We start from the raw sequence: 27,500 nt of genomic DNA, 5'->3' as shown, positions 1-27,500 counted from the left end.
TCACCAACACCCCCCTCCCCTCTTCCCGCCACTCTCTCGCGGCGCCTGAACTTCCCGCGCACGCTCTGCGCCACGTACGCTCTGACGTCACAGGGTGTCACAGCGCTGCACGCACCTCCCGCCCGCCCGCGGACCCAATCAGGAGCGCCGGCCTTCGACCCGGCGCCGAGCGCGAGCGGCCGCGCGCGCGCCTGCCCGCCCCTCCCGCCCGCCGCGTCCGCCGCAGCTGCCGCCCCCGCCCCGCCGCCCCCTGCCCGGCCCGGCCCGGCCCCTGCAGCCGCGGGCGAAGTGGAGCTGGCGAGGCCGGGAAGACGCCGCCGCCGCTTTCTGCTCTCCTCCTCTCCCTCCCCCCCGCGCCCCGGCCGGGTCCCTCAACATGGCGAGCGCCTCGTACCACATCTCCAACCTGCTGGAGAAAATGACATCCAGCGACAAGGACTTCAGGTGGGATCCGCCGCCGCCGCCCCTCCGCGCCCTTAGTCGGCCCCGCGCCCGCGCTGCCCCTGCGGCCGCCTGCGCTCCGGTCCCGGGCCTGGTGCCGTGGCGGCCCGGGCGGGGGCAGGTGCCCGGCGGCTGGGCCGGTGCCGCGGGCCCGGGCCGTGTCCGCGCCGCGGCTGCGGGGATGGGCGCGAATCTGCTGGTGCTACTCCGGGAAGAAAGTTCCCGGGAGGGGAGCGCCCCTCCTCGCTGCCCATGAAGGACGGGGCGCGGCGGTGCGGGCACCGACGCGGCCTCCATGCGTCGTGGGCAGAGACCTCTAGCAGCCGGGAGAAGCCGAGCGGCCGCCAGGTTTGCTGACTTGAGTGGGGATAGGGGAGGGTGGAAGTCTGAATTCCTGACCTCGCAGATGCTCAGAAGCCGAAGGGACGAAGCTCTGAGCAAGCAGCTGGCGCTGGCGCTGCATTGAGAAGCAGAGGTCGGGTGAGGTGACCTCCCTCGTCTCTTCCCAACTTCAAAAAACATGGATCCTATGATTCTACGAATAGGGGCAGGAAGGGGCAGCCAGCACAGCAGGCTCGAGAGGGTGCGATGGAGGGCCACGAAGATAAAGGGACTGGAGCATCTCCCTTATGAGGAGAGACTGAAGGAGCTGGGTGTGTTTAATCTAGAGAAGAGGGGGGACCTCATTAATGCATAGTTATTTCAAAGCTGGGTGAGGATGGTGCCAGACTCTCTTCAGTAGTGCCCAGTGACAGGACTCAGAGGAATGGCCATAAACTAAACCACAGTAAGTCTCACCTGAACACGAGGAAGAACATTGTTACACTGAGAGTGGCAGAGCGCTGGAACAGGCTGCCTAGGGAGATTATGGAGTCTCCGTCTTTGGAGACTTTCGAACCCCACCTGGACACGTTCCTGTGTCACCTGCTCTAGGTGACCCTGTCTTTGCAGCAGGGTTGGACTGGATGATCTGCAGAGCTCCCTTCCAACCCAAATGATTCTGTGATTCTGTGATCCTAAGCTCACATCCTTCTGGATGCTCTGTCTTTTAGTCAGTGGAGTTTTGTGCTCCTCACATAGTTTGGTACTGCCCCTGTGCCATCCAGAGAGAGAAATCCAGAATCCTTGTCTTATGGGGACAAGACTGGAATTTAATTTTGAGTTCAGGATCTATCACAAGAGCACTACTTTTTAGTGGATCATTTGCTTGCTTTGTAATAAATTAGTAGCAGATAAAATGCAAAATGTCAGAAAATAAAATAATACAAGTAAGGTGTTAAAAACCAGCAGAGATAATACATTTACACAGTACCTTTAGCAAAGCATTAAGTTAAAAATAATTACATGGTTTTTGTATTGAGTGCAACCAGAATGTCACGTTTGAAGGCTTTACTTGTCAATGAGAATATATCAATACAGACAGGGAAAAAGCATAAAATGCACTTGTGTTTTGTTGTTTTGCTGCAACATTACAGCGCCTAGTTTGTGATTAAAGTAGATGACATCCAAACAAATATTTTCTTAGTAGATTAAAATTTAAAGGAAAACAGAGGTGGTGATGAAGTTAACTATAGGGTTGGGTTTTGAATAATCTTGTTAGGTTTTGACAAAGTGTTTTAGCACTGGACACAAATGTGATGTGGGATTTTTCTGTCAATTTCTTTCAAATTTTAATAGTATGATATTACCTGGAGAGTTCAGACTAGAAATTTTGGAAATTTTAATAAAAAAAATTGATTAGTCTAAAAAGAGACAAACCAGAATTGCCTGATTTCTTTAAATCATTCTGAAACTAGACTTAAACATTTTTTCCTCTAAATGTTACAAAATATTTTTTACTTTTTTTCACGCTAGTTTGTTTCTGTGATTAAGTGAGATTTCCATTTTGTTCGTATGGGGAGGATGACTTACTGAAAATTCCAATGGATTTGTGACTAAATTCTGACTGATACGAGTTTAAAACTTTCTGTATAAAAGGGGTAGGTTATACCTGTCCAGTGCAATTGTAGCAAACACTTTTTTATTCTTAGCATAGATTAAAATCTAACTTTACAAACCATAAAAAATGAGTGATGAAAGACCTTTACCAACTGACTGTTATGGAGTAACATTCTATGAAACTTTATGTGTGTTGTGTATTTGCATAATGGATGAAATAGTATTTGGTTCTAGTAATTGTAAGTGTATTTATTCTTAGATCACATATATTTGAATAGGGACAGTGTAGTTAACTTGTTTATATCAGGGTGCAGAAGGCAAACCTCTGTTCAAGTAAGCAGTCTACTGCAAAATGTAATCCTCCTTTTTTTGGATAAACTGACCTGTCCGATGCAGAGTTGGAATATGTACTTCTTGGAAGATGTACATACTTGCAGTTTTACTGTCCACACGGAAACTTGGGCTTAAGTCCTAAAATGAGCAGTCATGTAAGGTGGCAATTTACAGTCTGGCTGTGGGACAAGGAGTGTCCTCACTGCAGGAGGAGAACGACTCCTCTGAGTACAGAGGTGCTGACATGCTGCCTGCTTTGCACCAGGTAAAGTTCGATGTGCAGGCAGAAGGAGTTGTGACTAAAAGTCACATTCAAACTACTCAAAACTATGTTTAGAAAAACAGGCTACTTTAAACCTGCCTGGTCTCCCCACCCCATTATGGTGTTTGGGTTGGTTGTCATGTTTCACTGAAGGAGTCTAGCAGGAGAACTCAGTTGTAGTTGAGAGCAGGGGCTGCTGGTGCACTGAGGATGTGCAAGCTCTGCTTAGTTTAGGAACTGACAAGTAGGTGATGAGTGGACATGAACTTCTAAGGCTAGGAAATAGGAGCTGTTGACCAAGGAAGTGAGAGGAGGCTATTAAGTTTTTAAGAGAAGGAGGTAAATACAGCAGTAACTTGGAAACTGTTTTTGAGTGTTCTAGTACTGTGTGACTTCATGTATATCCTTAAATTCGGTCCTATCTGTCTGTTACCTTTACTTACCAAGTAGCCTTTTTCATTGCTGTGCTTAAAGGCTGATGCTGTTTGCATTCACAGCCTGTTTTTGTGCACATCTGGTTTCTGTCAGACTGTAGACTTGCTTCAGTGGGACTGTTGGAGTGAGTGAAAAAGGAGTGGTCTTATCTTAGAAACACCTTGAGACTATTAGACTGGGGTTATTAAAAGACAGGACAAGTTGAGGTCCATTACGTGAGGTTAGGCATCTGGCATTTGTCATGCATATCAAGATTATGCAGAGTCTTGGCTTTCATTTTCAGTAAAAGGTAGTATCTGGTGTGTCAAGCTGCAGAGATAGCCCTCCAAGCATGACCTGAGCTAAAGTGATGTCTGCTTGAGGCTTATGTGCCTGAAGTCCAAATGTCACCCTTAACTGTTTAACTACAAACCGTTGTTGTCTGGGGCTTCAAATGGGGGTTGGTGTCAGTACTGAAGCCCATGGGATTCATAATTGAGTAATACATCTGTATTGCTGCTTCTGAGAAGAGAGGGCACTCAGAATTCTGAAATATGGATTGTGACACAGACTTCAGAAGGAAAAGAAACAGGAGGCATAAAGGCAATATTTTTGGAAAGTAATTTTTCAGTATGTTCTTCTATTGGTGGATATGACTGTTATTAAATAGTAAATTAATTGATATGAAAGATGATTTTATTTGCTTGATGTCTCAAGAGTTCATTTTGTTCTTTAGTGTGGCACCCTGTATTGTGGGCTGGATAAATGTGATCAGCTGTTTTCTGGGCTGTAAACAAGCTACTCTGTACAAGGCAAGAAAATGAAAAACACATGGAACATCAGCTTAACTTTTATTTCTCCCTTCGTTAATTGAAGTTTGGCTTTTGTGAATTTTATGGGAGAATGTTTGAGAAACTATATTTTGCTTCTTGCTTAAAACCTGTTTTAAAATAAACTCAGAGCAGAGATAATTTTTTTAACAAAGTTTTTAAAAAAGCTTGTTTTTTACAACGTCAGTATAGCTAATGAAAGGACTATTTAAAATCTGTGAAAGTGACAGTTTTTCTTTGTGGAGATCATGTGGAATATAATGTAAATGCTGGAAGTAAAATATGTAGCTGTTCTCATAACAGAAAGGTGATGACCTAACGCAAAGTTATTGTCATTTTCAAATACAGTTTTTCTTCCTTTCTGTTTTATAAATGTTACTTGCATCACAAAACAGACAGCAGTAATTCAATGTGAAATGTGATTTGTTTGATAACAAATGATGGAAACAGAATCTTGAATCCTGAGCACTGTGAATAACGTGTATTCCTTTAGCAATAATTATCTTACCATCTTTTGTCAGGTTTATGGCTACTAATGACTTGATGACAGAACTACAGAAAGATTCTATCAAGCTGGATGATGACAGTGAAAGAAAGGTGGTGAAGATGATTTTGAAATTACTGGAAGATAAAAATGGTGAGGTGCAAAACTTAGCTGTCAAATGGTAGGTATTCTTTTTCTGTGTAGTAAAGAATTGTATGATGACTGAACAATATAAAGCACCTTTGTAAACTCAAGCAACCATTGCTACACAAAATAATATGAAATTGATGTCCACAAAGGAACCCTTGTTCTTGTAGACTACCTGCCTTAATTGTTGTAACTTAAAAAACTAGCTTTTGTTGACATTGGGGATTAATATTTGGGGTTTCAGGCACCAGATAGCACATGCAGTCCTTGCTGAAAGTATTCAAGTGACACACTTGTTCTTTGGTGATAATTCTTGATTGCTAAATAGGTATAAAAAGCTTGTAATTCAGTGGTAGTTGCCATATTGATATTAGACAGTGAGACCTTAGATGATCTGCAGGGGAAGAATTGTAGTATTGGAGTTGTTTTCAAGCAGAGATGAAAACATAAAATGGTAAAGATATGGCCTCAGTTATCAAATGTGGAACTTACCTCTTCACTAACATTCAGAATACTGTGTTAATGGTTTTACAAGCTTTAAAGGAACTGTAAATGTTTTATGGGGTCAAGGTGCATTTACTTGCCTTTTCAGAGACTTATGTTGCTTCACTGCCCTCTCTTCCTCACCTTATTGAACTCTACATATGGTGTGGCCTTTCCAGAGCACCCTTTGAAGAGGTGCTACATTTCTTATGACTTCTTGTTCTTAGCTATTCTGACTTTTCGTGTGCTTTAAAGAGAGCCTCTCTTAAAAGGCATATAGTGTTCCTGAAAATGTTTCTTGTTTGTGAGCTCAGGGTTTTTTTTAATAGTCCATATACACTACTTATATTCTGTGAGGTATGGATTGAAGTAAACTTGGTACACAAGAGCTTGAGAAGTTTCACGTTGTGACTAGCCAAGTTTGTTTCAGCTTGTTATTCTTCGTAGTTTGCCCTGTCAGACTAGCAAAGCAGAAAAAACCTGTGTGTACCTCTGCTTATGCACTTAGAAACAGTGCTTGCTTCAGCTTCTGAAGTGTTTTAAGTGATGGTCACCAAAATCTTGCACAGACAAACTAGTGTAGGAATGTCAAATTTCAAGCCAGATATTAGGTGTATTAGCACTATAATTGTCACTACTTTTTCACTACTGTCCCCGGGGATACAGTCTTGTTAAAATGTGTTTTACGCATCTCCTCTTCACAACAACACAAAATACCCTGTTTCTTTTTAATTCAAACTTCTGGAATGTCTGAGTTCCTCATGGTTCCATGGCTTTGAAACAGATTGCTTCTGCTCAGTCAGAAGAGCATATTGTTGTGAAACTTGGCTCAGGCTTAGAATTGTCTTTGTATGAGTTAGCGTTTTGTGGAAAAGTTACATTGCAGCATACATGCAGTACTCATTTCTAATGTACATCCTAAAGTTGTTCTGAAGTCTGGATCAATGCACATAGACACATATCACAATCTTAAATGGCAGTGTCAGAATTTAGGATTGAAAGTATAAGTAATGCTTACTAAAACATTAAAGAAAGATTGCAAAGGGAAGAGAATGGGAAAATAGATTACTTCCTCTGTGTGAGCATGTCCTGTTCTTATTAACAGTTCTTCAATTTTTTAAGTTTACTTTGATATATTGATAAATCTCATGGATTTAATTAATGTGACAGAATCTGTTCCAAGCTTGGAGTGTTTTTGAGAAATCCAAATAATGTTAAGGAACAGTGTTAAATTTACTTCAATGGGACAAGAATCGTGGAAAAGTTACCAGGTGAATTGTGAACATCCATATAGAAGGTGGACACGTCAACATTCTGGAATGCATCAAGTTGTGTTGTTTTGGTTTTTGTTGGCATCCCAATCACTTGCAGATATGCTTGAATACAAAAAAATCCCCGCCACTCTTTTAGAGTGTTCTCTTCTTAAAGCAGCTTGTACTCAAAATACTGTTCATGACAGTTTTAAGCGTAATGCTGCTGCTGCTTCCTGTTAGCTGTTCTTGTACTCCTTGTTCCTTTTCTCACACTGCTTCTTATCGGGTTTTGTTACAGACTTGTTTGGGGACTTAGTTTTGTTTTGGCTTAGTGCTTACCTCCTGCATTCTACCTGTTGGTAGAAACATTGGTGGGGGTGAAGGATGGGAGAGGCTGAACACTATTAAGCTATAGGGTTTTTTTAAGACAGTTCAAGCTGATCTGAAGTCTTCCATCTCCTACAACACTGGGTGTAAGCCTGATTCATTGGGAAGTTAATTTCAGCCAGCATATTTTTCTTGACTTTAATTTTAAATATTTTGTGCTCTTGTGTGTTTCTGTTAAGGATTTCTTGGCACTTTCAGCTGAGGAAAGCATAAACTGTGTTTAGATCTCTCAAGTTAAATGCTGTGGTGAACTTCAGAGACTATCAGCAGTAACTTTCATTAGACTGGTACTTGACCCATTAAAGTAGAGATTTCCTCTCATAGAAAGAGAATTTAAGACAACCCAATGTACTTTTCTATCTGCGCTTGAGGTAGATTTTTCCTTGAGGAAGGGAGAAAAGTGTTGCAGCTTGTTAGGGGAGCTTCCTCTGCAGGTAGATCAGTGGAAACACTCTGAATGAAGCTCTTCCCTAAGATTCACTCTTTGAAGATTTAATTCTTGAGGTCACTGCACACAGCAGATTTAAAACAACTTGGAGCAGCCATAAAGCAGTATTTATTTTTAGGCAAGCGTAGCAGCAAGTGAGCAGTGTTCCTGGTTTTGCCTTATCCGCTGCTTGCTTTCACACTGGAGTAAGAAGAGCTCTATTGGTTAAAAAGCAGATGAACTTTTTTCTTACTGTCTCTACAAAGCACACTGGTGATTTTGTTCTTGCTCCTTTCAGTTACATTGTGCTGGTTTGGGGCAGCATAAAACATGTAACAGCAAAGCAGAAGTCAGTTTTTGGGTTCATGGGTACTTGGGTAGCTACCTTGCAAGATGATTGTCCAGTTCATTTCTGAATAAAAATGGATATTAATGAGCTGCATTAGTACTCTTGGAAGTAAAAGTTGGCCTGCTGTAATCTTTGATCCTACAGAAGGGAACTGAGTTTTATTTGTTAAGCTTCTTACTGCAGGCAGTAGATAAAACCTATGTCAGTAATGGCAGGTTGTTTACCTTGTTTTTCCTAATTGCTTGTAAAATATTAAATGTATTTTTGTTTTCTCCATCTTTTTTGAAGGGATGGTTTATGTTTTACCTGATAGTTGTAGGCTGTTTTACAGTCAGGGAGTGTGGAAAATGCTATTCTTACAGCGTATTCTTAGCTTATAGCTGTAAGCGTAGTCCAGCATGGTATCCTGTGTACCTTGTGTCAGCAGTAGTTACACTGCCTGTGGCTTTTTTAAAATTCTGTGCATCTGGCTTACTCAAGCAGTGTGGTTTTTCTAAGCCCAGATATTGTGTTGATATTGCTTGTTCCTCATTGCTGATAATGTTGGTAATGCTCTGTTGGCCCAAATTGCACATTAATTGTTTCATGTGTTTAAGGATGAGCTGTTTCTCATTTTGAACACTTTGATATTCTGCCATTTAAACCTATGCATAGAATTTTTTCTTGGTTCACACTGTGAAATATTTCCTGTAACCAGTAAGAAGATAAACATACACATATATATCTATTTATGGTGGAAAAAAAAGGTGGGATTAAAGTAAGCCCTTTCAGTGATTCCTCCCTTGTGGAACTGTAGTTTCTCTGCATTTATGAGAGTGACTTGTCTGGGCAGTAGTTCAATACAGGGAGCTCTGCCTGACGCTGTGAGTCTGAGTCATTAGTGTGAACAGGATGATGCATGTATTGGCTGCTATGTGGCTGATCCAGTTCAGCAGCTTTAAAGCATTCTGAATACACTACTGCACATCATGCTTTACTAGTGATTTGAATAATTTTTTTTTAATTTTTAAATTTGTGAATTTTAATTCTTCCTTGTAAGTAAATGTGCTTATTCCACAGCTGTTAAAATATGCCAGTTGGAGATTATAATTGATTATATGTTGGTGTCTGTCTTCCTAATATGGAGCTATGCTATGAACACCTTTATTTCCAAATGTGTGTAACTTAAAGGAGACAGTGTGTTGTTGTTTATTTCCATAGGCATCTGAATGAACTTCTTACTTTGAGAGAACCTAGACACAAATTATTGGCTAGTGAAAGGGAAAAGTTCAAAGAACACTTTAAACTATCCAAACTGGCCTTCAAGTGTGTAAAATACAGGCTTAAGTGCAAAAGCTTTGTGGTCAGAACTGATTTTATACAAGAAGGTTATAGTTTATTTTCAACTTCTGATAAGATTGGTTTGTAATCTGGGACTAATGATAAGGTCTGTAAGTGAAATCTACTGATTTTGAGGGCCAGAAAAGCTTGAGGTAATCTTTTGTAAAATTTACTTCACAATTGTTATGTCTGCTTTGCTGAACTAATAGGCTGAATAAATAGGACTGAAGATGCTGATTCTTTTCAGGTAGAAAATGGCTTAATGCTTTCCAGAAACTGTAATTTATCATGTTCATGTGAATATCATTCCAGTGGTTTGGTCATCTTTAAAACAGTAGCAAAGAAGTGTTTCCTATTCTTAATTGAGATGAATCTGATTGACTGGCCCTTGCTGTGATTATTTTCATTAGTCATAGGTTGCATTTGAAAAATAAATATATTTAAATCAAAAGAATTCAGTAGTTCTTCAACAGTTCAGGTTTAAAACAAGGGGTTTTTAACCTTGTATACCGTAGTCTGTTGACTGAAATGTGTAGGAAATTTAATTTCTGCGGACTACTATGGAGTCATTTTACCGTGGAATTCTATAGGTTTCTGTTCTAGTTGATTTGTGCTTGTGTTGCTTGCAAAACAATTTACTATGCACCAAGGGTAGCTGAGTGCAACAGTGCTGTGAGTAGCCACTGACAGTGGTGTGTATTTGAAGAGAAACTGTGTATATAGATGAGTCAGTGAATCACAGTGAAGGGAAAGCTTGACTGAAGAGTGAAATGAAGTTGTGGAGAAAGCTGTGGACTTTTTCAGCAACTGGAGGAAATGTTTCAACTGCATCCAGGGATGGCTTGATGTATTGTGTCTCAGAGATAATTATTGGTAATAATCTGTGTTTGCAGATGTTTGTGTATGGATTTATCAGGAGTTTTTCAGTTAGAGGCAAAAAGTCTTTACCAGTATCAGTGTTCAGAAATTATTTTAATAATGCGTTATTAATTTAACATCACTGAAACAGTAAAATGACCAGATTAGATTGTGGATATGGTCCTCTAACCCCCTAATCTCGGGAGTTTAGTGGCTGTAGAGATAGTTTAATTGAATCTAAGGAATCCAGTGCAGTGCCCTTTCCCTAAATTAAAGGGCAGTGTCAGGTTAGGGCATGAGGTCCGACTGCCTTTAATGAAGGGGGCTCTGTCAGAGCTGTTCATTTCTGCAGGATCTGCTGAAGCAAGTGAGAAACCATCCATTACGTCTTCATTTCTGTGCACTTAAAGGGCTTCTTTTTATGCCTTTGATCAGATACTAGTCAGTATCTCAAGTAACAGTTCTCTTGAGATATCTGTATGCTGTATCTTCTAAAAATGTAACCCCAAAGTTGTTCTCATGTATTTATTTTAATGTTATCTGTAAATCTCCATGAAATACTCTGCAAAATTAGTAAATTGCCATCTTCCTGAATTTGTGGCATTGATGTGATCATAAAGCAGCAGTTTCAGATGTCTGTGCCCTAGTTTGACTAATGTCAAATTAGTTCCAAGTTCTGTGCATTAACAAAACTGAGTTAGTTTTAAGTGATATTTCAGTGCCTGGTTTTGGCAAATATGTTTTGTCTTTGCTGCCTCCCCGCCCACCCTTCTCCTGGCCCACACACACATGTACTTTCAGCAGGTTTTACCACATGAATAGGGTGGGCAGGGAGAGGAGGAAACCAAGCAGGTTATGATTTGTGAAGGAAGGCATGGAAAGTGCTATAGGTGATTACCTTGGGAATTGCATATTCCTGGGTGTTAATCTAAGTGTTGTGCTTCAAGTGCAAACACTGTTCTGAGTTCATGGGAGGTAAGGCATTGTGAGCGTGGCCACTGAAAGAGAAGCTCCAGGTTTGCCTAACGTGGTGACAGACCACTGATGCCAAAATTTTGAACCTTACTCTGGTTATTGTCGTACAGTAAGTCACACACAGTGCTTGAGTGCAAGGCCTTGCTTGTCCATGTCCTCCTGTTTGCATGTCTTGCTTTCTGCCTTTTGCTTTTGCTGGGCATTTTTTATAGTAATTAGGTCTTGCCCCTGTGAATTCTTGGACCAGGCAAAAAAGGGTAGCAGCAGTGGGCTACATATAACAAGTTTGGGGATGGAAGATGTATTTTGGGTTTGTCTTACTGCATAGAGCCGTGACCAAATCCAAACGTTCCATAGAATAAAGATGCGGTAATTAAGAGTATTGCTTACTTGTCTGTGAATTAAGCAGGCAGTGATGGTCAAGCATATAAACTGATGGCTCTGGCTTAGGTTAATTTTTGTTATAAATCTTGTTGTCAACTGAGAAGTAAAAGGGATTCTGGTTTTGAGACTGAAGCAGAACAGCCGTACGAAAACAATTTCCAGCTCCAAATAAAAAAATGTGCTAAACAAGTATTTTGTTACTAGATTAATGGTGGAGGCAAGTTATCAGTCCCACCAGATGAAGGTTTTCAGATTTTAAAATTCTGCTTTGTGTTGCTACCAAAACCAGCCTTAAGTTTATGACTTGAATGCAAAGTACTGAAATAATATTGTTGCCAATGTAATACTTTCCTCTTGTTTATCCAGCCTGGGACCTCTGGTGAGTAAAGTGAAGGAGTATCAAGTGGAGACCATTGTAGATACCCTCTGTACAAACATGCTTTCAGATAAAGAACAGTTACGTGACATTTCAAGCATTGGTCTTAAAACTGTGATTGGAGAACTCCCCCCAGCTTCCAGTGGTAAGACATTTTGTACTCAAGGCTATGTAGTTGTATCATTTACTAATTAAAAAAAAAAAACAAAAGTTGGGGATTTTAGGGAAGAGGATTCAGTTAATTTGGCATTGGAACTAGTTTTGGTTAGGGTAAAAACATATGGCACAAATACCCTTTCAGTTTCTCCTTCTTTGACTATATTGCCAAATTCTACTAGTTTAAGAAATTATTTTTTACTGAAGGATTGCATTAATGTGGAAAGCAATCTCAGAGAATATGAACTTCAGTATAACAAGTTGAGTGTAAAAGTTTCTATTTTAATAATTGCCTGGTGGAGCAGTTATAGGCTGCAGTAATAGCTAAATCTCATCTTGGTTTTTGATTGATAGTACACTTTAAAATTGATTACAACTCTTGTATTTTTCTTTAACCGTCTGATTTTTTGTCTCACTTTCCAGGAATTGTTTTGGGAAGTACCTTGTGTTTCTGACAGTTGCCTGTTAAATTAGTGAAAGTCTTACCTGCAGGTTTAAACGAAGGCAGTCTTTCCTCTAAAAGAGATACTAATGTTGAACAGCACATCAGTTAATAGCATTACTTTTTTACTCAAGTGCTTCTCAGATATCATAGTGTAGGATATGAATGAGAATAGAGAGTGATTTAAAAGGCTTTGGAAATTACATTTTTAGAGATTGAGGTCCCTTGAATTAAAAAAAAAAGCTCTGATTTTAATATCCTTTTTGAAAATTGACGTGTAAATCTTGCTTCTATCAAGCAGCAGTGAGATGCATAAGCTTTGCATAAATAACTAATTTTAAGTAAATTGTTTTAAGCTTTTACACTTTTGTTTGCCTACACAAAACAAAAGGAGATTTTTGGTGGAGGTAAAGCTCAAACAAAAATGTAGCAAAATCTTTCAATATAATTAATATTCCTAATATAAAAATAAACAACAATTTCTTGCTCCCAACTCAAACACAGATTGTTGTATCTTTGTCTTAGCCTTCATGATAACACAATAGACTGTCTAGTTGTTATATTTTAATTTTAGTTGTAGTTAAGAATGAGCCACAATACATATAAACTAGATTCACCATAGGTTGGAATGGTGTTAATTTCACATTGAAATTTGCAAAATGTGATTAGAAGAGTTTCATGCATGTGAAGATGAGTACTAACCACTGGGCAGTCATTACCATGACATGAGTTCCTTCTCATAATTACTTGAAATAATGTTAGCCAATTGGAGGAAGGGGGAACTATGAAGTTGTTGTAAAGACATTTTTACTTGTATTTTAAAATACTTTGGAGATAAACTTTCCCCCCTTTCTCAAATGTTTCAGTAGTATTTCAGGTACTTTTTAAGTAGCTTCTTGTGCAAAGTTGTTTTATTTTGCTTTTTTTTGCCATTCTTTCGAAGTGGCTCTATCTGCTTCTGTGCTTTTCCTTACCATACAGTTTATGCCTTCATTTTTACCTATAGTCCTTTCACTTATTGCTCTAGACTTGTTGTGGCCTTCATTTTCCATTGCTTGCCTTTCCAAAATCACTGTTTTTCTGTTGTGTATACCTTCTGGGACAAGAAGCCCTCCTGCTTAGTGTGTTTGTACATAAATAGTCTTTCAGCACTAATGCAGAGCGTACATGACATTAATAAACACAGTGGCTGTTTAAGCTCGTTTTGTTGGGTGGAAAAAGCTTCTTTATGTAGATTCAGTTGCTTTCCATAGTCACAAACACGATCTCTGGTGTTAAAAGCTGTATTTTTTTAATATTATGGAAATGCTGAGGTTTTGTTGTACTTTCAGGTTCTGCCTTAGCAGCTAATGTTTGCAAAAAGATCACAGGGCGTCTCACTAGTGCTATAGCCAAGCAGGAAGATGTGTCTGTTCAACTTGAGGCACTGGATATTATGGCTGATATGCTGAGCAGGTAAACATCCATCCTTTAATATGCTGGTGAATGCTCATAAATATTCCTTAAAGCTTGAACTTCAGTTTTCCAAGTGTTAAAACCAAATTACTCAAAGTTCTATGAAATAATATGGTTATATTAAGTGTAGATGAAACTTAATTAAAAAAAAAAAAAAGTGAATGTATTGAAGATAATTGATTGATAGATCAATTATTATTTAATCATCTGAGAACTGTAGTTTTAAGCTTATTTTTATGTTTATTGCTTTGAGGGTATATTTTAAACTCATTTCTTCTTTTAAAAAATTCCAGAAACTGAAATTTAAAGACTTGATTGGAATCTTTGTGATGTTTGGGGAATATTTGAAGGATTGTTTTACAGTATATGAACAAAGTTATCTAGATTCAATTGGTTTTGAGTTTGTGTTTTGTCTGTTTTAAGGCAAGGAGGACTGCTTGTTAACTTCCATCCTTCAATTCTGACCTGTCTGCTCCCCCAGCTGACCAGCCCAAGACTTGCTGTGAGGAAAAGAACCATCATTGCTCTTGGTCACCTGGTTATGAGTTGTGGCAATATGGTTTTTGTTGACCTCATTGAACATCTGTTGACAGAGCTGTCTAAAAATGATTCCATGTCAACAACTAGGACCTATATACAGTGTATTGCTGCTATCAGTAGGCAAGCAGGTCATAGAATAGGTAAGAAAAATACATAAATTATCTTTTACCTTGAAGTTTTTTGGTGAGAGTAATTACTTAGCTTGTTTTTTTCTCTTACCAGGTGAATATCTTGAGAAAATAATTCCTTTGGTTGTAAAGTTTTGTAATGTAGATGATGATGAACTACGAGAGTACTGCATTCAAGCCTTTGAATCTTTTGTTAGGAGGTAAGTCATTCATGGGTACCTGTTTCAGGCTTTCTTAAGATCTAATAGTGTGTCATTTGGTTGTAAGCTGTCAAGAGAGAGTCTCCTTCATACAAAATATTCTTGTGCAAGCTTTGTGCTGGAACAGTTCCTATAACTCGCTGGTAACTTAACTCTTAAGCAGTGTGTTGTGTCTGCACTGCTGTTTGTGCAAACGAGAGGTGGGAAGTATTCTAATAATATTTGTGTCCAATAGCCGTGATAAAAAATTGGTATCCAAAGGCATATCTGAGTCCTTTGCAACCTTCCAGTCTAGCAGATCCTGTTACACAGTGGCATTGCCCTTTCTGACCTTCCCTTCGAATTTCTGTAGTTCAGATGGATGCCTTAAAGTTGTCTTGGCTAATGTCTCCAAAGTACAGTATGCAACATGAAATCTTTTAGGAATGTTTTAGTACTTCGGAGTAATTTGACATTGATTGTATTTTTATATTACACAGGTGTCCTAAAGAAGTTTATCCTCATGTATCTACTATTATAAACATTTGTCTTAAATATCTTACTTATGATCCTAATTACAATTACGATGATGAAGATGAAGATGAAAATGCTATGGATGCTGATGGTGGTGATGATGATGATCAAGGTATATTCTCTTTTTGGTTTGGGGGAGAGGATGAGCTTTTGATCCTGCACCCATCTGAGAAAATTGGTATGGGTGATATTACTCCTGAGTACCAGTATTTGACTATTTTGTACCTCTTTTAAACATAGCTAATGAACTCACTTCTTGGAATAAAAGTATAGGATGTTGTTGCTGGAGATCAGTAGTTCTGAGGGTGAACATAAAAATACAAGATAAATATTTTTAAAATCCTTGAAAGGTGGAAAAATCAGAAGTGTGTGGCGTGATATAACTAAAGTAAGAACATCAATTAATGAATGGAAAATACATATACAGCATGGGAAAGGCTTCTCACTACTTTCCACTATCATATATTGGTACCCAATGCATAAAATCAGAATAGATTGAAAATGACTCAATATTTTTCGGTAGGGTAAAAGTGTTTCAGACTGAAAGGCATAAGGTATTTTATTTTTAATATGGTGGCAAGCATTGCCAGATGTAAGCTTTGTGAAGACTTGGACACACAGGTAATCTGAACTGAGAGCATAACATTCTCATTACTTAACGAAGGAGTGAGCTGCATAGTTGTTGCTTTAAGACCTGAAAAATCTATATTGTTTATTTTATACTTTTTTGTTATTTTTGGGGATGCTGTGTAGTTTGATCCACCCCTAGAAAGAAGCAGACAGAATAATTTGTTGAATCTTGATCAGCTAGTATTCATTGTTCCTTTGTTGTTTATGTCATGAATGAGGAGGAATATGCTTTAAATCAGTAGTCAGGCTGGAAATATGATGGGGAGCTCCTCTTCCTGTTGGCAGCTTAAATTAATATGTGTGCAAGACTTGCATGAAAAAATTGGTTTAGAATTACAAGTTAGGCTGTTTAGAAGGCTTTTATAATGTATGGTTTTTAACATAATTCTGAACCTATTTCTTAGTGCATCTTATGCAAAGAACCCAACTGTATTCTTTTTAATTGTTTAAAATAAAACTTGATGCTTTGCTTGTCTAGACTTGAACATATGCATTTATTTTTTCAAGGGAGCGATGATGAATATAGTGATGATGATGACATGAGCTGGAAAGTGAGGCGTGCAGCTGCTAAATGTCTGGATGCTGTGGTTAGCACACGACACGAAATGCTTCCGGAATTCTACAAAACTGTATCTCCTGCTTTAATAGCCAGATTCAAAGAACGTGAAGAGAATGTTAAAGCAGATGTTTTTCATGCATATCTTTCTCTTTTAAAACAAACTCGACCTGTGCAAAGTTGGCTTTGTGATCCTGATGCAATGGAACAAGGAGAAACACCTTTGACAATGCTTCAGAGTCAGGTTATTTGTGAAGATTTTTGTTATCTTTGAGAAGACATATTGAAGTTCATAAGGATAGTTCATTCAATGTGCTTTATCATGCTTTCTTCATACACAGGTTACAGTTTATTCATGTAGTACTAACATAGAGAGCAAGCTGGGTAAACTGGCCCAAAAAAAAATGCAGCAGTAGTCTTAGAAACTGAAATTGACTTGTACAAATGTGCTTATTTAATTTCAGTTGTTTACTCACCTGCGAAAGTTGCATGTCCTATGTCATTTAGCCAGATTGCCAAAGCAAGAGTTACTTTGTGCGTTCTATATCCAGACATAAGCTCTAATGATCAAGATAAAACTTGATCTGCTGCAACATATTTTACTTGCAGAATAAAAAGGATAATGCTGAAAAACTTCTCTAAGGGAATTATTTAGCTGACTTTTCAATTGTTGCTCTCTATGGTTTTATTAATGCAAATCACCTTTCAAAGCTAAATTACTTTTTTTTTAAAAGCAATTATTTTGAATCTTTATTTCCCAGTATTTCTATAACTTCTCTAGTTCTGTAGAGAAATCAGAGGGTTAGGTTGCACATATTTCTTTATATCCTCCCCCAGTGATCAATAATGAAAGAAATGCCAGCTATTGAATCAATTAACAGATGTGTGATGATTACAGGTTCCCAACATAGTTAAAGCCTTGCACAAACAGATGAAGGAGAAAAGTGTGAAGACACGTCAGTGCTGCTTTAACATGCTGACTGAGCTAGTAAATGTGTTACCTGGAGCCCTAACTCAACATGTTCCTGTACTTGTACCAGGTATGAGAAACACAGCATTAACTTAAATATTTATTAATAAATGGTATGTGAAGTTCTGAAACATCAAAATATTTAAGTCCTGACTGCACATTTTGCAAAAGCTTTGAAGTGTAGCTTCTGTTGAAATAAAATGGCAAAATAATCAGCTATTATGTGGATCCATATAAATATTTTAGTTATATATTTCCATTAATCTTGAAAAGAAGATTGAAGGTTTTTTCTTCTTTATAAAAAAAAAAGAAGTTAATTTGCTTCTTAATTACAAGATCATACTGCCTTCTTTTCCATCCCAACAGAGAAAAATGCTGTCCATAGTTCAGCTTTTAAAACTTAAAATGTTGAAATTTGAAGTAGTGGTGGAAAGTAAGGTTGGAAATGTTAAAGGTTCAGAATTTCTTTATAATTAAGAAAATATGTCATAAACCATTGAATGGCCCATATCTTTTCATAGAGGAAGCTTAAAAACTAATTGGTTGAATAAAATGATGAAAGGGGTTTGGAAGCATTCAAAAAGATGGGGAGCCAGAAGACATAAATTCAGTAGAGCTGCCTTCCTTCAGAAATTTTAACGTGTTATAGCAGACTCTATAAATACCTGCCCTAAAAATACATTTTTTGGTTTCTTCCAGGAATAATTTTTTCACTGAATGACAAATCAAGTTCTTCTAATCTGAAGATAGATGCTTTGTCCTGTTTGTATGTGATCCTCTGCAATCATTCTCCCCAAGTCTTTCATCCTCATGTTCAAGCATTGGTACCTCCAGTTGTAGCTTGTGTTGGTGACCCATTTTACAAGATAACATCAGAGGCACTTTTGGTTACCCAACAACTTGTGAAGGTTATTCGTCCTTTAGACCAGCCTACTTCCTTTGATGCTACTCCTTACATCAAAGATTTGTTTACTTGTACAATCAAGAGATTAAAGGCTGCTGACATTGATCAGGAGGTGAAAGAAAGGGCAATATCTTGCATGGGTCAAATAATTTGTAGCCTTGGTGACAGTCTAGGCACAGACCTGCCTAGTACACTTCAGATCTTTCTAGAGAGACTGAAGAATGAGATCACTCGGTTAACTACAGTGAAGGCCATGACATTGATTGCTGGTTCTCCTTTGAAGATAGATTTGAGACCAATCCTTGGGGAAGGAGTTCCTATTCTTGCTTCTTTTTTGAGAAAGAACCAGCGAGCTTTGAAGCTGGGTACTCTTTCTGCGCTAGATATTTTAATTAAGAATTACAGTGACAGCTTGACAGCTGCCATGATTGATGCAGTCCTGGATGAGCTTCCACCTCTGATTAGCGAAAGTGATATGCATGTATCACAGATGGCCATCAGTTTTCTGACAACGCTGGCTAAAGTATATCCTTCCTCCCTGTCAAAGATTAGTGGCTCCATTCTCAATGAACTTATTGGGCTGGTAAGATCACCCCTACTTCAGGGTGGAGCACTTAGTGCCATGCTAGAATTTTTCCAAGCTTTGGTTGTGACTGGTACAAATAATTTAGGCTATATGGATTTACTGCGCATGCTAACGGGTCCAGTGTACTCGCAGAGCACAGCACTTACTCACAAGCAGTCTTACTATTCCATTGCCAAATGTGTTGCTGCCCTTACTCGAGCCTGCCCTAAGGAAGGACCGGCTGTTGTAGGTCAGTTCATTCAAGACGTTAAGAACTCAAGGTCCACAGATTCCATTCGTCTTTTGGCTTTGCTTTCTCTTGGTGAAGTTGGGCACCACATTGACTTAAGTGGACAAATTGAGCTGAAGTCTGTAATACTGGAAGCGTTCTCTTCTCCTAGTGAAGAAGTCAAGTCAGCGGCATCATATGCCTTAGGCAGTATTAGTGTTGGCAATCTTCCTGAGTATCTGCCATTTGTCCTACAAGAAATAACCAGTCAACCTAAGAGGCAATACCTTCTTCTGCATTCCTTGAAAGAAATAATTAGCTCTGCATCAGTGATTGGTCTCAAACCATATGTTGAGAACATCTGGGCCTTACTCCTGAAACACTGTGAATGTGCAGAAGAGGGTACAAGGAATGTTGTTGCTGAATGCTTGGGCAAGCTTACGTTAATAGACCCAGAGACTCTGCTTCCACGACTGAAGGGATACTTGGCATCAGGTGAGGAGTAGTAGTAATGCATGTATGTATCGTAGGAGATGGCTTTATGATACCTATTAATAAATTGATTCGTTTTTCAAATTATTTCCTTAAATGTTGTGATCCTCTTGAAGTTTTGCTCCCCCCCACCAAACAATGGAAGTTTAAGGTTTTCTATTTTTACTAGAAGTTGTTAGTCATGCACAACAAGAATTACTTGTGTTCTGCTTTCAGACTTTATATTTCAATTAACAATGTTACATTTAAGAAGGAGCTATAAACTTAAAGGAGAAGGAGCATGGGCGACTAAGGGACAAATTAACAAACCAATTGCAACATTTTGAGCTTTTGGTGTAAATTACTATGTTCCTGATTTTCAGATAAGGGTTCTGAAATTTTCGAGGATTAGGAAGGATCTTTGCACATAATGAATCAGTCTCATATCAAGAACCATATTCACATTTTTTCTTCACGTGTTTCTGCTATAGAGGGGAGAGGTTTTTTGTAGGCCTATTTGTAATCATAAATAATCTGTTTTAATAAGCTTATTGTTCAATTTTTCTGTAGGAGATAACATTACATGCTTATTACAATGCTATGGTATTTTTCCCCTGTTTAAAATGTTTTATCCATAGATTTATTTGAGTTACGTATTGCACTGCTAGTAATAAATAGCATTTCTTGTTTGCTGTTCTTATGAATATTAGAAGTCTACGAGGAATGAGTGGCATTGAACATGATTTAGATTCTGTTGTTTTTCTGTTTTAATCTTGCATGTTCACACCTTTGTTTCATATTAGGGTCCTCATACGCTCGAAGTTCAGTGGTTACTGCTGTTAAGTTCACTATTTCTGATCATCCACAACCCATAGACCCACTCTTGAAGAACTGCATAGGTAAGTACTCATACTGACAGCTTCTATGTTTTCAGGCAATAGAATTACATTTAAAATTTGTTCTTTGTGTTACCAGAAATAAATATTTTGAAGATACTAGAATTAGCTGCTAGTGATAACTATTAGAAGAGTTACAAGATATTTCTATAATAGCCAATTATTTATATTAACAGTAATTTATTTGAATTCTGATCAGTAAAAATAGTGTGATTAAAAAGTCTATGTATTGAATCTGTGATGGGCAATACAAGAAGCTAGGGTTTTTAGTAGGATGGGATCCAAAAGCTGATTTCCTTTCCTGTGTTTTTGCAAAATTATATCAGTTTGATGTAGTAAGGTGTACTATATTCACCCAGAAGTGTGGTCTTGGGAATATTTTACATTCAGTGCTTAAAACATGTATGCATGTGTGAATTATTCTGAGTATTACCAGGTTTTGAATTGTAAACATAGGTCGTTATGATTCTGTAATGCTTATGGTCTAAAAGCATTTGGAACTGTGTATATTTTTATACAGGGATAATGTAATCAGAGCTTTCGATGTAACACCAGTATGATAAAGACCTATGGGATGCTGTGGCTTTTTTTATCTTTTCTCATTTGTATAACAAAGTATTGTAGATTTTTTTAATACGGTATGGTGAATGTTTTATGCTTGATTAATTGCAGGTTTAAAGATCTATAAAAAAATCTTCTGTGCTTCTTACCCTAACGGGGCAAAGAGATTTATCCTCAAAAGCATAAAGTTTTGTGAAGAGCAAGGTTTTATTTATAGGGAAATTAAGTCAGTTACTATGTGTTATTTTCATCACTAAGCACTTTTTTTTTTTAAAAAATATTATATTCAAGAATGATGCTTGTAGGTTTTTTCCCCCTCCTACTGAAGCTGCCATGCCCCTTTGGTTTCTGGAAATATTTATTGATTGAAATTTGAAATGCTACCAGTATCTAGTGCTTTAAAAATCTCAGTCATTTGGAGTTTTGTTACTCAGTTTTTTGGTGGGTGTTTGTTTTTTACACCTTGTTGGTTTTCTCCTTCGAAAATGTTCACTCCTCATGGAAGTTGCTAGTACAACTTCACAAACATTCAGGATATATTCATGCCGTCATTCATTTTTAAAAGGCTGTGTTATGGAAGTATAGAAAAATCTAATTTAAAAATGCCCAAAGGTAGGATGGGATGGGAAGATGTGGTGCTACATTAATATATACTGAGTAGGCCTATTTTATAGTAATTTAGGTATTCTCAGTGTATGCCCATTTGGGGGTTAAAAATCAGTATGTTGATAGTTTCCTTTAGCGGTGTTCTCGAATTCCTGAACTGCAGAAATTGAAATTGGTTTTCCAATGCATATTTTGAGAGAATTTTAATAAGTGGAGAAAAGGAAAGGTTAAATGTAATTTTCATTAATTTACATGCTGTATCTTTATAAAAAAGTTGAAATGTCATTGTGATGGCCATTTATTTTGATGGTGTTTCTTCTACTACTGTTTCATTATATGAAATACTATATAATTTATTAATACTTTTTATATGATTATAATTAATCTTTATTTGTGTAGTCACTGAAATAGCGGGTGTCTGTTACATTAAAATAACTCGTCCACTAAATAGGTCTTTTTGAAAGTTTAAGCAAAGATATTTTTAAAGTTGCAAATAAAAAAGATTCTCATAGGTTCTTTCTTACTGTATCTGTTTGCAGGTGATTTTCTGAAAACTCTGGAGGACCCAGATCTCAATGTCAGGAGAGTAGCCCTAGTGACATTTAATTCAGCTGCCCACAATAAACCATCTTTGATAAGGGACCTCTTAGATACTGTGCTTCCTCATCTTTACAATGAAACAAAAGTCAGAAAGGAATTAATCAGAGAGGTATGTTAACTGAGAAAAACAGTGCTAAATATATGTAAGTAGATTTTTTTTTTTTTAAAGGGTGTTACTTAACTTTTTTTTTTTTATTCACTCACAGGTGGAAATGGGACCATTTAAGCATACAGTTGATGATGGGTTGGACATAAGGAAAGCAGCTTTTGAGTGCATGTATACTCTATTGGATAGCTGTTTGGATAGACTAGATATATTTGAATTCTTAAACCATGTTGAAGATGGTCTGAAGGATCACTATGATATTAAGGTTAGCTGTCATTTTTCTCTGTGAAAGCAGGAACTTTGTCAAAATATTTTTTAAATAGTGAATAGACTGAAATGGTAAAAATATTACTTCATGTGCTTAAGTATTTCACTACATTTGCCATTTTCATTAAAATGTGACTGTTCAAAAGGTTACACAGCACTGTAGGAAATATATCTCCATATCTGTGCCAGGCATAACTGTTGTTGAATTGGGTTTTTTCCTCACCCTAGATGCTCACCTTTTTAATGTTGGTGAGACTGTCTACCCTTTGTCCAAGCGCGGTGCTGCAGAGATTGGACAGGCTCGTCGAACCTTTGCGTGCTACATGTACAACTAAGGTATTTCTGTTTACTTATGTTCATTATTTTGTGTTTTCTTACAGAAATATAAATGAACTCGTGTGTAAAGAATACCTCTGTACTGCTGCAGCATTTCCTGAGTTATAGTTGATAAGCTGCAGTAGGCACGATAATTAGATTAGAAATGAATGGATCTTTGTACAAGTGTTAAATTTATTTAAATTACAAATGGAGAGGTAGATTTGTAAGCTTCTTTTTAAAAATCCTCTGTTTCTTTGATGCCTTTTCTTTCGTTCCTTAAAAATTTAGCTGCCACTTGGACAACTTGTAAATCTCACTTCATTATAAATAGTAAAACTGGAATACTGAGAGTTTTTCTGACTTCTGATGATGATGTTATTTCAGACAAGCATTTGGCTGATGAAGGCAGTGTAAAGTAGTCCTGGTTTTGTTAGGCTTTTTGTCATTTACCCCACCTCTTCTTTATGTATATTACAAGATTACTGGATCTTTGTAATTAATCTCCTTCCATTCCTGCTCTGGTCTTGATTCACCTGCATGCTCTGACAGGCATTTATTGCCTGATTTACCTTGCTTTGCCATTACTATAGTCTGCTATATTTTGCGTAATGAAAATTGACTGCCTTTAATTATAATTTATGTTTGTATCACTGAAACGTCTTTGAGAATTACAGCAGAAGGTTAAGCAGTTACTCTAATGAAGGTCAACTTTTAAAAAAAGTTCTGTTCTCTGGAAGCTGGGAGTACTGCAATTATAGCAGTTTAATGTCATTTACTGACCTTACTAGCTAAAGGTTGGCTGTGATAATTGTTTTGATTTGGTGATTGACTTGGCAGCTTACAACTTTTTTCTGCTTGCCTTGCAGTGTTGAAGCTTTGGTCTGTTTGTAAACTGCTGGTAAAAATTCTGCTAAAAAGATGTTTGGGGGTATTTTTCGTTCGGTTGATTTTTTTAAGAGCTTAGATCATTTTGTGAGGAAATATGGTTTTTTAAGGTACATTTTTTAAGGTGGGTGTAAGAGGGAGGGTTAAGTAAAGTTTCAAACATATTTTCGTTTTTTCCGTAGGTAAAGGCAAACTCAGTGAAACAGGAATTTGAAAAGCAAGACGAACTAAAACGATCTGCTATGAGAGCTGTAGCAGCACTTCTAACCATTCCAGAAGCAGAGAAGAGTCCATTAATGAGTGAATTTCAGTCACAGATAAGCTCTAACCCTGAGCTGGCAGCCATCTTTGAAAGTATCCAAAAAGATTCATCATCCACTAACTTGGAATCAATGGACACTAGTTAGATGTTTGTCCAAAATGGGGACCATTATGTTGAACCATATGATGCACTGAATTGACAGGTTATGAGTAAGAAACAGAAAAAGTATCTAATCTATACATTGTTCCACTTTATTTACCTTTATGGGGACAGTTGGCTTTTCCCATAATTGCTTTTCTAGCATTTATTTCAGAAATGTATTTCCATAGTCCAGAGTTTAACCACTCTTGTTTCAGTGGATTTGGCCACATTTGGGAATTAAAAAGTTGACTCATGGTGTATGGAAATAAGTTCCAGCATCCATTTGCCCTGTAATGTTTAGGATTAAAATGTCGAAATTTTGTGACCATGATTTTTTTTTTTCTTCTATTCATTCTTTCTACTTGTAAACAAAAAAGGGGGGGAGGTGGGAATCAAGTGTCTAGGTGCACCATGGTTTTTGTATAACTTTTTATTCTTTTTTGTTTCAGCTTCATAAATTGGTTTGGCTGGCAGATGAATTATGTGTAAGATTTATTATATTAAAAAGAGAGTTTGGGCACAGTTCAAAAAGAGCAGACATAAATGTCATTTTTACAGGTGTGGAGACTAGAAAACCAGTATCCCTGTTGTGCACACTAATTTTGCATGAGCAAGTTTACAAATATATATTGTCTGTAAAACAGCATGTGCAGTTTATTCGTAATGCAAGTTAAAATAAGTTCTACTGTATCAGTGCAGTTTTCAGGTATTTTGACATACAGGCCATTCATACAGGAAGGGGTGAATGAAAGTTCGTTGTCTTAACCTGGCTTTTTTAAATGCCAGTAATATGACCCTGCAGATGTTCTTACAGTAAACATGACAATTTCTGCAGTTTTCATGAGTTTTCATTCCCAAAGACTGGATCCACTGGCATTGAGGTGGACAAACCCTAAGATTGAAAGGAAACGAGATGGAGGTAAAATGAGCAGAGAAAACAAGAGCTGCTCAGTGGCTCCTGAACTCAGGATTCAACATTGCTTTTATTATAAAAGTATGAAGGAAGTTTCTTCAGAGGATTCAATCTCCTATTCTTCATCTGACAGCTTTTGTTAAGGCACTAATATATGGTGTTACCTAGACAAGTGTTGCCAGACCATCATTTTCTTCTGCCACGTGGGACCACCAGTAGGCTGCAATGCTGCAAGTGTCATACAGTATTCTGGTGAGACAGGAAACAGGGAATGGCCAATAGACTGGAGAGAGAGAGAGCAAACAGAAGAAAACGTTCTTCTGTGGATATGCTAAATTTAGAAATGGGCCAGAAGCAGATAGCTGGCAGTCCCACAATGAACTGGATTTGGGAATTTAATAACAAAAAGATGGGGGACCACTGCCTCATTACTTGTTTCATGCAACTGCTTAGTTGCCTTTTTCTTTTTTTCCAAGTCAGATATGAATTATAATTTTTTTAGTTAACTGGTATTTTTTTAGCTAGTTTGTTATTTTGGAAACCTGTTACATGGGTACGTGGCATAAGCTGCTACAGAACTAAACAAGCATTCATTTTTATGACCTCAGAGACAGTTTCCTGTGAGCATTGGGGCTTGGGGGCAAAATCTTCACCTTATATGCTTGCAGCTTGGGAAAAGAGAGGAGATACTGGTACATTTAACTTTAATAGAAGGACCTGAACAAAGAAGTCTATGAACTCATTCAGTAGTAACAATTCTAATGCTGTAGAAATTTTTGAAAATGTAGCTTTCTCTGTCTCCAAAGTCTTCATACTAATGTAACAATTGTCTTCTAGAAGTAGAAATAAATGAGATTAAACATACCAACATATCTAAATGTCATGAAAAGGAGTGGGATGACTAGAGAGAAACCATACAGTAGAAAAAGCACTGTGAATTAGGTATATGTTATCTTGCTGTATAACTCATCCACTTCAATTGCAGCAATATACAGGCCTCCTAACTAAGAATCTGTTGTGCTAATTAGTTGTCAAACTAATCTTTGAACTTTTTGTGTTTTCAGAGTATATTAAAATTTTATAGATCTAAAGTTAGGTGTGAGAATGGTATGATAAACATGAAATGTGAGGCCTAAACAGGAAAAGGGAGTAGGTCACAATGGTAAGTGAACAGAGTGAGAGATTTGTGTGTGCTAATGTGCTACCAGAACATAACACCTGATGTGGTGGAGGCAGATCATCTTCACTTTGTTTTACAGTACATTACAGGGGAGCAAGCTTAAGGACAGAAGAGAAGGTTGAGATATATTACATAGTGAATGCTTTCTTGCAAAAGAGTAATCTTCACTTTGACCACTGACGAAGCAGGTGGGAACATAAGAATTAAGTCCTCCCTGTAAATTGCAGAAATTCTGAGTGTGGTTGTCTCCATATAGCAGTTAGTTATTTTGGTGATGCAGGAAGACAAATACATAAAGATTGTAACTGCACCATAATTACTGAGGTAATTTATTAGTGTTACAAAATCTAACCATGTTCGGTGTTGAAGTTCCACTCACTTTCACTGAATCACTAGATTGAAAGTTTTCTTTGGTTTTCCCTCTGTATATCCAAGTATTTGTATAAATCTGGTGTGTTTATGCTTTTTGATCAATTACATTAATGTTATTCTGTTAAGGAAGATGTCAGGAATACCTGTAGCTGGTTTTTAAATGCTAAATATTTGAAACTAAATATGAAATTTCTCTCACTAAAACAAAACCAGAATTCTGAAAGGCTGTTCTTAAGATGTTTGGTAAAATTAGAGCTTTCTATAGTATTTTTCATCACTTTGCACACAGACAATTGAGACCAATTAACAAGCCTTGTGTGTAATATAGAAATGGTTGGCCAGTCCTTGCATAGTAGATTCTTGGCTTGAAATATTTTTGTATCTCAAAAGTACTTTGTGCTCTGTTTTTCAGTGAAAGAACTTGCCATCCTTATAAGAGAGGTTTTTTTTCTAAAATTATAAATTGAAAACTACCAGTACGTCAAGAATGCTGCAGTTCAGTTATGTAAATTTATTTTTTAATACAATTTTCCTTCAAAGTATAGCATCTAATATAGCAGTTGACAAAATAAAGAGAGCTGTACTACTTCCAGTTGTATTTTTATGAGGTGTACAAAGCAGTACATAGGCATGTAAACAGCGTTGTTTCCCTCAAATGAAGGATTATTTTAAAATTTCATCAACTCAAAGATATGAATTAAAAATCTGTATCTGCTCCCACTGTATTTGCCTTAAGAGATGTCCTCAGTAATGAGGCTTGGAACAAGTTCACCCTGCACTGGTGGACTTAGTAGTAGGGATTTAGCAACTGTTCTCATATTTGCTGGTATTTCCCCTCCCTTGCCTCCACTTTTAAAAGCAAAGTAACATGTGGCCTTGGAAGTGTGTGTGTGGGTTGTTTTTATTTTGTGAATCCTGATCATTCTGACTGAAATGACACTTGTTTCTGCCAAATATCAAACAGTTAAACCTG

The 27,500-nt window shown here is 37.6% G+C and overlaps 1 protein-coding gene across 1 annotated transcript; it reads left to right on the top strand.

Moving 5' to 3' along the window:
- The first annotated feature begins 236 nt into the window (after positions 1 to 236).
- Positions 237 to 27,500, top strand: CAND1 (cullin associated and neddylation dissociated 1). The gene is made up of 15 exons (XM_032105530.1): positions 237 to 444; positions 4,740 to 4,883; positions 11,652 to 11,806; positions 13,591 to 13,714; positions 14,138 to 14,394; positions 14,477 to 14,582; positions 15,062 to 15,207; positions 16,233 to 16,525; positions 17,180 to 17,321; positions 17,951 to 19,444; positions 20,224 to 20,319; positions 22,023 to 22,192; positions 22,290 to 22,454; positions 22,685 to 22,792; positions 23,842 to 27,500. The coding sequence occupies exons 1-15, from the start codon at positions 377 to 379 to the stop codon at positions 24,064 to 24,066; spliced, it is 3,693 nt and encodes a 1,230-aa protein (XP_031961421.1). The 5' UTR covers positions 237 to 376; the 3' UTR covers positions 24,067 to 27,500.

Source organism: Corvus moneduloides, chromosome 4, assembly GCF_009650955.1.
Source record: "Corvus moneduloides isolate bCorMon1 chromosome 4, bCorMon1.pri, whole genome shotgun sequence".
NCBI classification, from domain to species: Eukaryota; Metazoa; Chordata; class Aves; order Passeriformes; family Corvidae; genus Corvus; species Corvus moneduloides.
Note: the sequence above shows the minus strand (reverse complement) of the source record. Positions and strands in the feature narration are given on the sequence as shown.

Bases quoted from the DNA above. Each gene is read 5' to 3' on its own strand.
- CAND1 (XM_032105530.1), top strand. From the start codon at position 377: ATGGCGAGCGCCTCGTACCACATCTCCAACCTGCTGGAGAAAATGACA. The intron at 14,583-15,061 runs GTAAGTCATTCA...TATATTACACAG, and splicing joins TTTGAATCTTTTGTTAGGAG to GTGTCCTAAAGAAGTTTATC. The intron at 16,526-17,179 runs GTTATTTGTGAA...TGATGATTACAG, and splicing joins TGACAATGCTTCAGAGTCAG to GTTCCCAACATAGTTAAAGC.